This window comes from Citrus sinensis, chromosome 7 (assembly GCF_022201045.2).
Source record: "Citrus sinensis cultivar Valencia sweet orange chromosome 7, DVS_A1.0, whole genome shotgun sequence".
NCBI classification, from domain to species: Eukaryota; Viridiplantae; Streptophyta; class Magnoliopsida; order Sapindales; family Rutaceae; genus Citrus; species Citrus sinensis.
In genome coordinates this window covers 19,415,914-19,431,625 of record NC_068562.1, presented here as the reverse complement: position 1 = coordinate 19,431,625, position 15,712 = coordinate 19,415,914, and the positions used below count along the sequence as shown (strand labels likewise).

The following is a 15,712-nucleotide window of genomic DNA, read 5'->3' as shown; positions in this document are numbered from 1 at the left end:
TCTTTTAGGTGTAGCTTTCTTTTCTATCATACTATCAAATTGGCTCTTTTGAAATCTCCATTTATGTCCTAATGGTAGAAATCGACGATGCCTCATATAACATATTTTTGAACTGTGAGGTAATCTACGATGAGCAGTCTTCTTAGCGCAACATGGACAAGCCAACTTTCCTTTTGTGCTCCAACCAGATGTAAGAGCATACGCAGGAAAGCCATTAATTGTCCACAAAACAACCGCTTTCAATTGAAAATTTACACGTGTGGAAACATCATAAGTATTCACTCCATTTTCCCACAAATCATTCAACTCACCAATTAATGGCCTCAAGTACACGTCAATATCATTACTTGGGCCTTTTGGGGTTGGGATAAGTAAAGACATGAACATATAAGGCTCTTTCATACACATCCAAGGTGGAAGATTGTATGGAAATAAAAGAACAGGCCAACAGCTATATCCAACATTCAAATTTCCAAAGGGATTGAAGCCATCAGTAGTTAAACCTAGTCGAACATTATGGGGATCACTAGAAAACGACTCATGGATGCGATCAAAACTTTTCCAAGCCTCAGAATCTGCAAGATGCCTCAGCAGCCCATCTTTAACACATTTTTCAGAGTGCCATCTCATGTCTGTGGCTATTTTTTATGACATAAATAACCTCTGAAGTCTAGGTGTAATTGGAAAGTAACGTAGAACCTTTTTTCCAAGGAACCTTTTTGGCTTTCCCTTCACCACCCTTGCCTTTTGTTTTCCATCTCGAAAGCCCACAAGTTGGACATTGAGATGCATTTGCGTACTCTTTGTAATAGATTATACAATCATTCATACATGCATCAATTTTTTCATAATGCAAACCAAGATCTCTAACAATCTTTTTTGCATCATAATTAGATTTTGGTAATTTTTCACACATAGGAAATGCATCTTTCAAAACTTCCAATAATGTGTCAAAGGATTTGTTACTCCAACCACTAATGCATTTGACATGCATTAACTTGACAATAAAAGATAGGTTGGAATATTTTGTACAATTTGGATACAATGGCTGTTGATCCTCTTCTAATAATTTGTAAAAACTTGTTGCATCATTGTTAAGATCTTGGGAAAAACTTTCTTCAACTAGGCCAAACATATCATCACACTCATCATCATCACTATCATCATCATCATCATCATCATCACTATCATCATCATCATCATCATCACCATCACTATAATAGTCGCCATCATCATTATCACCATCACTATAACTATCACTATCACTCTTTCTAATTTCCCCATGACAGTACCAAATAGTGTAGTCCAATCTCATCCCTTTATATAAAAGATGTCTTTCCACCTCACTCCGAAGTAGTCTATACCTATTGCTACACTTAACGCATGGACATAAGATTTTTTTATCTTCATATTTAATGTGCCTAAAAGCATAATCAAGAAACCTCTTCACCCTACTGACATTAGTTTCTAACCTACAGAATATAATCAGGAAAGTAGCCACAACAAAGAATAGAAGCTTCTTCGTATGGTGGTACAGCAATCAAAACCTGAAACATGAGCATTATTATTAATTAATTATACTTATTTGTAGTAAATATAAGAGTAAAAAGTAAAAAGGAATAAAATCCATAGCCAATAACAGAGAACTTAAACTTTACAACTTGCTTGAACTACTTTCAAGATAATAGCACATAATCAAATAAACAAAAATGGCTAGAGAAAAATATGGATTAATTAACTGCAATAAATATAATTAATTTTTTCATACATATTTGAAATTTAGAAAAGCTATGTCCTGGATGTTTAATCAATTTTTTAATCATTCAAAATTTCAAACCCTGTCAATTTGGACCGAAGAGAAACAATTGTCAAGAATATATTTTAATCAACATTTTTTTTCAAAAAATAACATGTCAAAGATGGCTTGAATTATTGCAATTTTCCGGCAACCAAGATGATTTGGATAATAATTATTATATAAACCAGTAACAAAATGACAAGAGATGTTTTGTACTCAACTTTCTTGCAAAACCAGGCAGCTGCATTTGTCTTTTTTGAGGTTAAAATAAAATAAAATTTAAGAAGTTTCAAAATCATGAAACCAGAACGCAACTACTCTCACTTCTAAAGTCAAAAATTCAACTCAAAATTGGCAAGGAAACACAACTTCTCCCACTTCTAAAGTCAAATATTCAACTCAAAACTTCAACAAAATATTAAATCACCAAGAACAAATGCAGCAAGCCGTAGCTAGAGTCTAAATTTGATAGAAGTAAAATAATTAATGTTATAATGAGTCACTGAGTCAGCGAAGAATCTTTGTTCAGGGAGACATTTTAATTTTAACACTATAAATTTTATTGAGCACAATGAATAAATCCCTAAAACTCATCAGTTGATGGAAGCCAAAACCTAATCCCTAAATTAATTTGAAAAAACAAAGAAATCAACTGCAGAATTAAGAGATTGAATAATTGAGAAATGAGATAATTACCTTCATGCAATCGAAAAGTGACAGTAATGGGCATGTCAAAACGTAACATAGTCAGATTGAAAGAAAGATCTCTATTCTTTCAAAACATCGTCGGATTAAAAAGTGATTGGAGATTGAGGGGGAGAGCTATTATCACGTGAATGTCTTCTTCTCTTTTTTTTAAAAAAATGAAATCAATATTAAAAAGTGATTGGAGAAGCTCGAGCAGTAGCGTCAATGGAGGGCCAAGCTAAATTGTGAAGTCTCTAGAACTTAAATTTGGGTTCACGTTTGTGTGACTCCGGTTCGTAATGACCCAGTCTAAACATTTCCTTAAATTCTAGTCACGTTTGAGTGACTGCAAAAACCAAGACAAAAAAATGAGCAACTGATTCATCTCCACGACCCCACCAATTACTTCCTCTTAATTCACCTGGTTACAAAAAAAAAGGGAAAATTTAATTGAGGGGAAATGATTTCAATATTATGATAGATTACATTATATATATAAGGACTAAAATCTTTTATTTGGCCAAAGTTTAACAATTTGATATATGTATGAGTAGATCTCTTCTATTGGGACTAAAATAAATGAGTTATTTTTAATTGTTGGAAATATATGTGTTCTTATCTAATTTTTTAAGCAAGCAAAAATAAGACATTAATAAAGGTTCAATTTATAATAATTTAATTAGTCACTAAGATTATGTTCTAGCTTTTAATTAGGCAAAGCCCATGCACTCAAGGCCTTTATCTTGTTTTTAACTTTACAACAATAATGTATTTTCAGTATTACTCATGTATTTTCTAACCAATATATTTTTTATCAGTGAGGGTAATTTACCCTTGAAAAAACTAATGACTTTTTTAATGTATATCTGACAGCTTGAATCAACCTTTGTAAAAAGTATGTATTATCGAGGGTAAATGAAGCCCTTGGAAATATCTCGTCGGTAATGCTATTATTTGTTGTAGTAGTTAGTGATGGTGACAAATGTGTATGATGGAAACTTGTTTGGTCTACTAATTAAATGGTGACAAAGGCGATGCCGACATATCGAGGCTCGTGGAAAGGGCCAGGGTGATGAAGCAAGAGAAGAAGATGAGGATACTATTCGACGCTCTCAAGAAAGCGGAAAGCTCAGTTGGGCACCTCTTTTCTTGAGGATGATCATCATTCATAAAAAACATAATCATAATGTTGATGAAAAGGAGAGTATTGATTATTCTCATGATAATATGAAAGCAATTGAAGCAAGATAGATTGTGAAACAGAGGCTAATAAAGCTAATAAGGCTAAGGCTAAGAAGAGAACTAGAGAGAAACACCATGAAACTAAACGATGATGAAAAGAAAGCTCAAATGGCGACTATTGACAATAAGTATCGGAAGCCAAGTGGTTGAAGATCGAAAGGAGAAGTTGATTATACAAGCCCAATGTTGGGAAAAATATACTCGTTAAAAGCATATGTGTTTATTTAATTATAATAAATAATTTTTTTGATTAATAAAATAAATAAGATATTTTATTCAAGTATTTTAATTGCATTAATATTTTGAGTAAAATTCATTTGATCATATTATATGTACTTATGTAATCACCATGTGGATTCACAAAAAACATAAATACAAGTTATCTTATGATTAAATAAATTATGTTCGCAGTTGATAAATAAAGTTGGACACTTTATTTAAGTATAGACTGTAATAAATTCATTGAATGATTTGTCTTAATCATGTATGAATTTATTAATGTAGTACGATTACATTGAACATGATCACATATGAGATTTAATTAATTTTGTAATAACTGTCAGATTTATTAAATCTCATAGGCATTGATTTTACTGTAATCTTAATCTTAAATTAGTTATGATTTCATGATTGTAATTATTATTCCGTTTGAGTTACCAATGGGCATGGCGCACACTTGTAGTCAAAATTACTCAGTATCTTAGTGGGAGCAATTATGAGTAATGGAGTTATAGATTAACAATATAAAATTTGTACAACACATTTCTTGATGGGTTTTCGGTACTTGATCATAGAATTCTCTTGCTAGAGTGTGTCAACATATTTAGTATGTTGAAAATGATCATTAGAGAAAACCAGTAAGTATCAAAAAACAAGATGTAATTAAATTAATTGGACATTGAGATATCAATTTAATTAACGATGTGGTACCAAAGATTGTGCAGTAAAGAAATCAATGTGGCATGGGTCGAATTATTATTTGAGAATACTATCCTGGATAGTATACAATTATGGAGGTCAGTTCTAATCTTTTAGTGGAGTAGATTTGGAATTAAATAATTGGGCTAGTTTAATTATATGCCTAATTATTGTACCCATTATTATATGTATCCAAATGATCCCTGGGTTAGCTCATTTAATTGATTGCGCCGCTACTGGATTAATAAGTAAGATAATTAGTTATTTTGGTTAAAAGCCTAAATATATTATTTAGTGAGAAGCTCCATATAATATGCTTATATGTAATAGTCTTGTGTTTTTTTTACAAGGTGGGCCTCTATAACACAAGAACAAGTAACGTTACTTGTGGTTTATTATTTTTTAATTTAAATCAAATTTGATTTAATAGAATTAAAATATATAAAAATATGGAGCCTAGGGTTTCCACTAGATAGAGATATAAAATGGGTTATTTTCTTCCAAAAGAAAAGAAGAGCTGCAATACACAGATCAGAGAAAAATAAATTTCTCTCTAAAATTGAGAGGAAAATTTTCTCTTACTAATTGCTTTTAGTAGTGATAAGGGCACCCACACGTCAAGTGCAGATCATACCTAAGTCATAACCTGGAAGATCATTGGTGACGGATTGTGATCTAGCAAGCGTAGTGGTGATGGATCGTGATCTAACAGGCATTGTGGTGACAGATCGTGATCTGGGAGCCTAGTTTAACTCAGCGAAAAAGGCAAATCAGATTTTCAAAGTACGATTTCTAGATTACGAATTCTTATATATTGTATGAGATCGATCCTAAAAGTTTTTATAAAAATTTAAATAACTGATTTTTCTCCATCACCCAAGACTTAGAAGAAAATCAGGAAGTATGTGTTTGCTCACAATAATTGTAGCTATTCTCATGTTGTCTTGCCTGATAAGAAAGAGAATCCACAAATTATTTTATATTTTAATTAATCAATTTATTTTTTGAGCTTTCACTTCAGCTATTAGTTAATTTGTTTTTTTAATCAGTTAGGATTTTTTACAAACTATGAAATTCTTTATATTTTATGGTAACTATGTTAACATAGATGTTTCCATAATGTTGATTTTGATGATAACAAATAAGATTAAGAATGATTAATCTTTTAAGCTCAAATTATTTTTTTATACATTTTAAATAAATCATTATTTTTACATTATAAAGGTTTTATATTTAATGGAAAAATGATTTTATGAAATTGGTTGTTTTTCAAGTTTATGATTTAATTGAAAGAGTTTTGAAATCAACAAGTATTGCTTGAAATTTTGGAGAAGGACTTATTTGAAAAGTATCATAGCATTTTGGGCTATACCATAATTTCAGAAAGTTTTGGGATTAACAAAGCATTACTTAGAAATTCTAAAGTTAGATCTATTTGTAAAATTTCATAACGTTTTGGGCCATAATACAGTTATGAAAAGTTTTGGGGCCAAACTATAATTTTAGAAAATAGTTCATTGTAGCAAGCGGCTGACCGGATGTGAAAAACCGGCAAGCCAGATTTTGAACAGAATCTATCCGAATTGAAAGTGGCTAACTGGATCCTGACAAACAGTAATCCGGTTGTTGGGCAGTAAGCTTCTGGGGCATAAACGACTATCTGGATTTCACAAAGCGGCATACCGGATGTTCAGAAATTCAAAATTGTGGTTGTAACGGTAACATTAAGCGGCTAACCGGATGTCCATAAACGGTAAGCCGGTTATGATCAAAATGTGCATAACGACTAGTTTTTTAGCTCAAACTATATAAACTCAAAACCAATTCATTTTTGGTAATCTTAGCAAGCAAAAACAAGTGCACACATCATATATTGAGCTTCATTTTCATAAATCATCATTTATTAAATCATCTTTGTTCTTTAATTTGTATATCCACTCTTAAAGAGAGTTTCATTGTTGTAATTTTCATTTCTCATCAAATTGTGAGTGTACAAGTGTGAGAAACACTTGGGGTGAAGAGATTGGAGAGATAATCTCTTGTTGTAAAGGTTCATTGACACCTTGAAGTCAATTGTAAACGTTTGAAGCCTTAAAAAGGCTCGGATAGTGAAATCCTCAAGTCCGGTGTGCTTGGAGGCGTGGACGTAGGCGGGGATTGCCGAACCACGTAAAAATCCTTGAGTTTGCTTTCTCTTCCCTTGCTCATTTATTATTGCGCTTTCATTGAATTTATTGTTTTCGAATTTATTAAGGCATTAGATTGGATTGTTCTGTGGTTTGCTTAGCTTAATTTTTAAAATCTCAATTCACCCCCCTCTTGGGTTGCCTAGTTAGTATTTTATTTGGTATCAGAGCGAGGTACTCTTGTGTAGACTTAACCATCTAGAGTTAAAGATTAATAGGAACCCAAATTGGTTCAACTTTCATAGAAGGCCAATCCACCACTAGACCTCCATTCTTTGATGGTAATGACTATCTTTATTGGAAAATTAGGATGAGAGTGTTTTTACAAGCCTTAGATTATGAACTATGGGAAATAGTTTGTGATGGTTCATTCATTCCTAGGAAGAATGTTTTAAGTGAATTGGATAAGAAAAATATATCTTTAAATTCCAAGGCTATGAATGCTTTATTTTGTGCCTTAGATAAAAAGGAATTTCATAGAGTTTCAAATTGTTCTAATGCTTATGAAATTTGGAGGAAACTTGAAATTGTGTATGAGGAGACTACAAACGAGGAGGGATTTCATGAAGTGTCGAATTTGGCACTTATGGCAATTGGAGATGAATCGGATGATGAACTTGATGAGGTAAATGATCTTCCTACTTATGATGAATTACATGATGCTTTTAAAAAATTGCATGATGAGTGGATGAAAATTAATAAAAAGAATTCATGTTTTAAAAAGAAAATGGTAGAGCTCAAAAATGAAAATGAATCTCTATGTGCAAAGATTACATGCCTAGAATTAGAGAATAAAATGTTGCATGATAGAATTGCATCATTTAAATGCAAACAAAGTACTTCATATGAGCATAAAAAATCACATGTTGATGAATTAATGAAAGAAAATGAAGTGCTTAAGAAGAAGAGCAATGAATTAAATGAGATTGTCTTAAAATTTACAAATGGGCAAAAGATGTTGAATAATTTGCTTAATTCACAAAAATGTGTATTTGACAAAGGAGGTATTGGCTATAAGCCAAATTTGAAACAAAAGTATTATAAGAATTACTTTGTGAAGAGTACCTCCATTAACAATCAAGTTGTATGCCACTATTGCAATCCAGATGGTCACATGAAGAATAAATGTCCAATTAAAAGAAACACGTATTATGGAGCAAAATGTATTTGGGTTCCAAAATGAATCATTGCTAACACTCAAGGACCCAAGAGTATTTGGGTACCAAAGGGCACAACGTGAATATTTTCTTTGTAAGTACCATAATCAAGGAATGGTGGAGAAGTTCCTTGATGAAAGCTTGTGAGGATAATCATTTGATCATGATCTAAGAGAAAATTCTGAGTAAGATGATTTAATTGCTTTGGTTACAATTCTTGCCATATTGATTTTGTTGAATAGATCATGATGGATGGATAATAGCTTGAATTTGCGAAAGTATGCTTGCATGTTTACATGATGGAATTATCATTGTGTATAACATTGAGTGATTTATCATGATGCTTTGTTTGATTTTGATAATTGTATGAACTTTTGATTTCATCTTTTTAATTGTTTATCATCATGTTTCATGTCATTTATTCATCTTCCTTATTTGTTCATCACTTAAGTATGTGTGAATTTATGTCATTAATTGTGTTATATCATCATTCATTTATAAAATTGACATCATTGTTTGATACGATTTCATATGTTTGGTCTTGTATGCATATATGTTTCATGCACTAATTGGCTTATTGAAAAGTTAAAAGATTTTTTAAAATCAATCAATTTCTAAGCCAAAAATAAATTGATGTGTATAATACAAGTCTAAGAGCTTACAAAATTTCAAAAATATTTTCCAAAGCTTAACCGGTATACCACTTCTAATCAACCAGAAAGCTGTTTTTTTCATTTTGGAGCTCTCTAGACCAAATTTGGATAACCGGACATTTAAAACCGGTAAGCCGAATTCATTTTGGTGCTCACTGGAGCACAACCGGTCAGCCAGATATTAGCAACTGGTAAACCGAATTGGCTTTGGTTGCTCTCGGGTTGAATTTCGGATAACCGGATTGGCAAAACCGGTAAGCCATTTGAGAGAGTTTCATTTCTGGACAACAACCGGTCAGCCGGTTATGACATCCGGAAAGCCGGATCTGCACAACTCCTTTTCTGCCTCAAAACTGGACAGCCGGTTCCTTTATCCGAAAATCCAGATTCGTGTTGCTGCCTTACTGCTTGGTCACGGGTTTTAAGCTTTTTCTTCTTCATTTTTTCATTTCTCTCTCTCTTTAAAATCCACCATTTGTTTTTAATCAACACCATACATCGCCTTGAATCATCTATAAAATCATTTTAATTGATTCAAACTTACCCATTTTACTCAATATCTTGAAAATCCGAATTTGTGCATTTTGAGTATTTCAAATTACCACTTCCATAGTGTGCTCTCCTTATGGATTTTACCATAGTTTTTCTATTATATTATGCACTTACATTTTCATATGCATTGTTGCTTTCATTGTGGATTGATGATGATTATTGTTTGATATTTGGATGTTTTATATTTGGATAATGTGGAACTAATGTGCTTATCTTGACTTTTCGATGATCAAGAGGGAGGTATGAGATGTAAGGGAGAAATACATCTACTTTGAGATTCTTAAGCATATGAGATTTTTTAAGTTTTTATTAAAATGTCACTTTAGATTTTTGATAAGTTTAGTTGTCTTGATTTCTAAAATGTGATTAATAATTATGGAGCTTGAATAGTTGATAATATGTTCTTATAACTTTTGCATGCCAATTTGGTAAACAAATCAAAACCTCTTTGCGAAGAATAATTTTCAAAAAATTAGGTATGAACTTAGAATGATGAAATTTATTAATATCTCTAATCATGTTATTAATACTATTAAAATTGATTTCTTGATGATTTTGATGATTGATGATTATATGTGTGTTGCTTGATGAATTGGTAAAGTTGTTAGTTTGTTATAATTGTTGAAGCTTATATCTTTTTAACCATGTTGTGTATTTGAGAATTTGTTCATTTTTAAAGGGAGACTTTGCCAAAATTTTTGCTCGCACAAAATGGGTAATATTTTCATCGAATTATTTTTAATGATATTGTTTCAATTGCATCTATCTTTCCTTTTTACGATGAAGGGGGAGATAAATATGATATGTTTTTGGATAAAATTATTTTGGTTAAAATTTTAAATTAACCATATATTTAGGGGGAGCATATAGCATGATTTTGGATAATATGCATTTTGAACCTTTTTGTTGTCCAAAGGGGGAGACAAACTAATATATCATTTCGATGTTGTTAAAAAGAGGAGAATAATATACACTTTGAGTATTCTTTTGATGATTGATATTTGATTATGGTGATGATTTTGATGATTTTAGAATATAATAATGATTTGATTACATAGTTGTTTTATATGATAAGTTTGTGTTATGAGTTGTTGATTTGGTAATCGATGGAATAATGGTTCATGATATTTTGGTGTGATGATTTGTGTATGGAGTTGGCTTTTATCATGATCTATAATAATTTGGATGTGATATTACTAAACTTGTATTTGAGGTGATGCTTGTTGTTAAGGGGAGATTTTGTCGAAATTTCTATTCGGACAACATGGGTAACAAATTTGCTACTTTTATTCTTTTCTTTTACGTTTTTTTTTTATGATGAAGGGGGACAAGAATATATGTTTTTAAATTTATAAAAATTTGCTATTCTTTTTGTTTTGCCAATTAAGTTTTCTTTTTTATGATGAAGGGGGAGAAAAATCCATGTATTTAAATATGTTAATTTAGCTAATTGGCAAATTGTAAGAGAAGATTATATTTAGGGGGAGCAATTTGTGGAATCATTCTTTAAATGCATGAAATGTTTGTCATCATAAAAAATGGAGAGATTGTTAACATATATGTTTCCATAATGTTGATTTTGATGATAACAAACAAGATTAAAAATGATTAATCTTTTAAGCTCAAATTATTTTTTTATACATTTTAAATAAATCATTATTTTTACATTATAAAGGTTTTATATTTAATGGAAAAATGATTTTATGAAATTGGTTGTTTTTTAAGTTTATAATTTAATTGAAAGAGTTTTGAAATCAACAAGTATTGCTTGAAATTTTGGAGAATGACTTATTTGAAAAGTGTCATAGCATTTTGGGCTATACCATAATTTCAAAAAGTTTTGGGATTAACAAAGCATTACTTAGAAATTCTGAAATTGGATCTATTTGTAAAATTTCATAACATTTTGGGCTATAATACAGTTATGGAAAGTTTTGGGGCCAAACTATAATTTTAGAAAATAGTTCACTGTAGCAAGCGGCTAACTGGATGTGAAAAACCGGTAAGCCAGATTTTGGGTAGAATTTATCCGAATTGAAAGCGGCTAACCGGATCCTGACAAACGGTAATCCGGTTGTTGGGCAGTAAGCTTTTAAAGCATAAACGGCTATCCGGATTTCACAAAGCGGCATACCGGATGTTCAGAAATTCAAAATTGTGGCTGTGACAGTAACATTAAGCGGCTAACCAGATGTCCATAAACGGTAAGCCGATTATGACCAAAATGTGCATAACGGCTAGTTTTTTAGCTCAAACTATATAAACTCAAAACCAATTCATTTTTGGTAATCCTGGCAAGCAAAAACAAGTGCACACATCATATATTGAGCTTCATTTTCGTAAATCATCATTTATTAAATCATTTTTGTTCTTCAATTTGTATATCCACTCTTAAAGAGAGTTTCATTGTTGTAATTTTTATTTCTCATCAAATTGTGAGTGTACAAGTGTGAGAAACACTTGGGGTGAAGAAATTACAGAGATAATCTCTTGTTGTAAAGGTTCATTGACACCTTGAAATCAATTGTAAACGTTTGAAGCCTTGGAAATGCTCGGATAGTGAAATCCTCAAGCCCGGTGTGCTTGGAGGCGTGGATGTAGGCGGGAATTGCCGAACCACGTAAAAATCTTTAAGTTTGTTTTCTCTTCCCGTGCTCATTTATTATTGCACTTTCATTGAATTTATTATTTTCGAATTTATTAAGGCATTAGATTGAATTGTTGTGTGGTTTGCTTAGCTTAATTTTTAAAATCTCAATTCACCCCCCCTCTTGGGTTGCCTAGTTAGTATTTCAAACTATTGATCAGTTTTATTTGTTTCTAGATACATATTATAACATGAATACTAGATGAGTAATGATAGGCATTCTAAATTTTTTTTGTTCTGAATTTCATCCTAAAGTACGTGTCATTTATTAAATGGTTGATAATTCTTTAAAATATCTGAGTGAATTAATTGTATTATCTCATGAACCAATAAATAAATACTCATCATTTAAGATAATTTAAAATATATTGTATTATTCTATTGGAGTTCCATTGGGTAGCCCCTAAAAACCCAGTACAATTGAGTTTTTTGGGTATCTCTCAGAAACCCGATAAAATGAACAGTAGAGTTGGATTGATAGTTTTAATTAAAGCTATCTGGAAATTATTGTGATTGTAAGTTGATTGTATTTTTTTATGATTGGAGTATATTCATCTCCATGTGATATGACGATGCTTAAGAATTCCTAATTTGATTTAGTTTAACCTTGGTTTCTAAACTTAATTGTTTAATTAGGAAATCCTTTCTATTTGGTTTAAGAAAAATTATTTGTACAAGAAGCTCAAAATTATAATAAAAAAATGTATATATATTGATGGAAATAAAATAATTAATCAAATGATTGATTGTCTTAACTTTAATTATTGATATGAAATATTGATTGACTGAATCTTTACTAATAATAATTATTCTTAAATTATATTAATTATGTCATTTCTTTTTTCATATTTCAATTTTAAAATATTCGTACAAATTGAACCTTTTTGTTCATGAATTAATAAGAGTTAAATTTATTTTCTTTATATTGTTTCTGAAAGATTTTCATCAGTCATGCCCCATATGATTCATCATAATCATATTTGATTTATAATTCAAAGTAAATTACACAGAAATTAATTAGTATGAAAAGAAGGAAATCGACGAAATTAGTACCACCTCGCATAATCATTAAAGAAAAGCCAGAGCCTCCTGATCACAGTCATCATCACACACCTGACATTTCTCCTGGCCAGATGAGACTACGAGAACTGACAACTTTTGTTTTCTTACAAGATTTATTCTACCCGCTTGCAGAAACTAAAACGAGAAGAGCGGTAGAGCAGCGGCTAATATTAAGAAGAAGATCAAAGTTGATACAAGATTTATTCCACCACATTCACACCCGATGATGACAGTTTTCAGATATTCACCTGCACAAGCATCATCAAGACCAAGAGCAAAATAAGGTTTAACAAAGTCTTCGCCATGGCCATGATGAATCATGTGCTAGCTGTGGACTATACCGGTGTCTTATCTTTCTAGGACGATCACGATGACTCTGTTCTCTCTCCTCAGAACCGGAACCCGAATAATGGCCATTCGACTTCTTCAGACAAATACTCGCAGAAAGGAAATGGCAGTTCATATTTCTCTCTCAACGTACACCAAAAGGGACTAGTGCGATATGACATAATATGCACTTTAATCAGTTACTGTTCCTACATATATTCTATATTCTTTCTTTTAAAGAAAAATAACACTTACACGTACTTCTAAATTTTCGAGAAATAATTTCAAAAACCCTTAAATTTTTAATAAGAAACACTAATACTCTTTTTTATTATAATATCTTTTAACTCTATAAACTTAAAAGAATTATTCTCAAAATTTTATAATGAATAGAAATATAGCATTAAAATAAATATTAATAATATATACATTTTAAAATAATTTTAAAATTTTAAAAATATTTTTTTATATTTTACAATCGACTTATTTATTATGTTAAAGTAAGTTTTAATAATAAATAGAAACATAATATTAAAATAAATTAATTAAAATTAAAATTATTTTGAATATTATGTAAAAGATAATTTTAACATTATTAATAAGGAGATATTTTGTTAATTGTAAAATTTATTTAAGCCAAAGATTTATTTAAAATATTTATAATAAATACAAATATATTATTAAAATAAATAAATAATTTAAAAATTTAATAGTATTTTAAATATCTCTTTTTGAAAATTTGGGGCTTTTATGATGATTTTCCTAAATTTTAGGAGTGTATGCATCCCTTTCTCTTCTTTTAATTAATTGTTAGTATAGCATAAGTTAGGAAAAAGATATCTACACCCTTAAGGTTTGGAAAAATAATTATGTACAGTTTAAAGTTTTTAATAAGTGACATCAAAACCTCCTTTTGATTATCATACCCTCTATAGATAATATCTAAAAAATTGACTTTAAATTTTTTTTTATAAATATACATATAATTCAAATACTTTAATTTGTCTAGCAGACTAATAATATTAGAATTTTTTAATATATAAAATAATTTTAAAAATATGATTTATTATATTTATTTTAATAATATATTTATATTGATTATAAAATTTTAAATAAATATTTGGGTTAAATATATTTTAAAATTAATAAAATATATCTCATGTATTAATATATTAAAATTATTTTATATAATATTGAAAATAATTCAAAATTTTATATATTTATTTTAATATTATGTTCTATTTATTATAAAATTCAGTTTAATATAATAGAAGATTGTAAAGTATCAAAATATTTTTTTAAATATTGAATTATTTTAAAATGTATATATTATTATATTTATTTTAATATTTTTATTTATTATAAAATATTTTGATCAATTTTTTTAATTAATAGAGCCAAAAAATATTATAGTAAAAAATAAGTCTTGATATCCTTTATTGAAAACTTAAGAGTGTACGTTTGCATACCATATTAAACTCCCTGAAATGACAAAAAGCAAAAGCAGCCCAAATGGCAACAATTTTTCATTATTTAACCACAAAAGTATGCCAAATTTTGTTGACAGTGTCGAATCTCCAAGAAATAAGCATAAACACCTTGGTTTGAAGTCTATGGAGTTGTTGCAGGAAGAAAAAGCCAGTATCAGTGACATGTGCAATCGAGATGCAATCAGTCATATACGAGATACTTACTTAGTAATTAAGCTTTTGGAGTCGGCTGACATCAATTCTAAAAGCCTGCATAGAGAAATAATCAAAGTGAATAAATTTAAATCTATAATACGCTGATTGTAAAAAAAAAAAAAACATGCTTACATCTACTGAAGCTTCTTCCTCATAAGCCAAGCAAATATCCCTTATTGTGTGTATCGGATTGTATAATTTCAGAGCCCCAATATACCCACTATAAATTTACACAAAATAATTATTGACATGCACACTAGATAACACCCCAATTCTTATGAAAAACCTAGCTCAATCTACACTTAAGTGTTCAATCAGCAGCATTTCAATCCTCGCCGACCATTGATCTTCACAAATGCCCCATCAATACAGCCTGTGAATGAGTTTTCTTTCTCAGTTCCACCAATAGACTAATTCTCAAATGTTTGCCTTGATTCATAGATTGCTCATCTTAGTTGGATAAAGCTTAATCGCACGCCCTGATGACTTTTCGAACCTGAGTTTTTCTTTGAAAACCCTGGTCATGCCGGTAACCAGTTAACAACTTAATTCGCATACGTCAGTTCAAAGCCGTTGGATTTTTTTCTTTGTAAGCTAACGACCAGTTAAGTAAAAGACAAAAATACGTAACTCCAAATCACGTGTGCACAATAGCTGGACCCTTCAAGTAAAAAGTGAATTACTAAAAGAAGCAAATTACATAAATATACAAATTAAACACTTATTTTCTATAATATTTACCTAACTGCCTACTATTTAGAGTATGTTTGGGATTGATTTATATCGTCAAATAATCAC

At 30.1% G+C, this 15,712-nt stretch overlaps 1 protein-coding gene and 1 long non-coding RNA gene across 2 annotated transcripts; both read right to left on the bottom strand.

Annotated features, from left to right (window-relative positions):
* Positions 1 to 265: 265 nt before the first annotated feature.
* LOC102629723 (late secretory pathway protein AVL9-like) lies at positions 266 to 2,788 on the bottom strand. Its single transcript, XM_015526835.3, has 2 exons — positions 2,495 to 2,788; positions 266 to 1,547 (listed from the first exon to the last, which is right to left on the bottom strand). Exon 2 carries the CDS (start codon positions 1,313 to 1,315, stop codon positions 671 to 673), a length of 645 nt encoding a protein of 214 aa, XP_015382321.1. The 5' UTR covers positions 1,316 to 1,547; positions 2,495 to 2,788; the 3' UTR covers positions 266 to 670.
* A 10,027-nt stretch (positions 2,789 to 12,815) lies between these two features.
* On the bottom strand, positions 12,816 to 15,400 carry LOC127898911 (uncharacterized). Its single transcript, XR_008050621.1, has 3 exons — positions 15,047 to 15,400; positions 14,924 to 14,968; positions 12,816 to 13,394 (listed from the first exon to the last, which is right to left on the bottom strand). It is a non-coding gene; the product is annotated as an uncharacterized LOC127898911 (long non-coding RNA).
* Between the last annotated feature and the right edge of the window lie 312 nt (positions 15,401 to 15,712).

Excerpts from the sequence above, each read along its gene's own strand:
- LOC102629723 (XM_015526835.3), bottom strand. The coding sequence starts at position 1,315 with ATGAGATTGGACTACACTATTTGGTACTGTCATGGGGAAATTAGAAAG.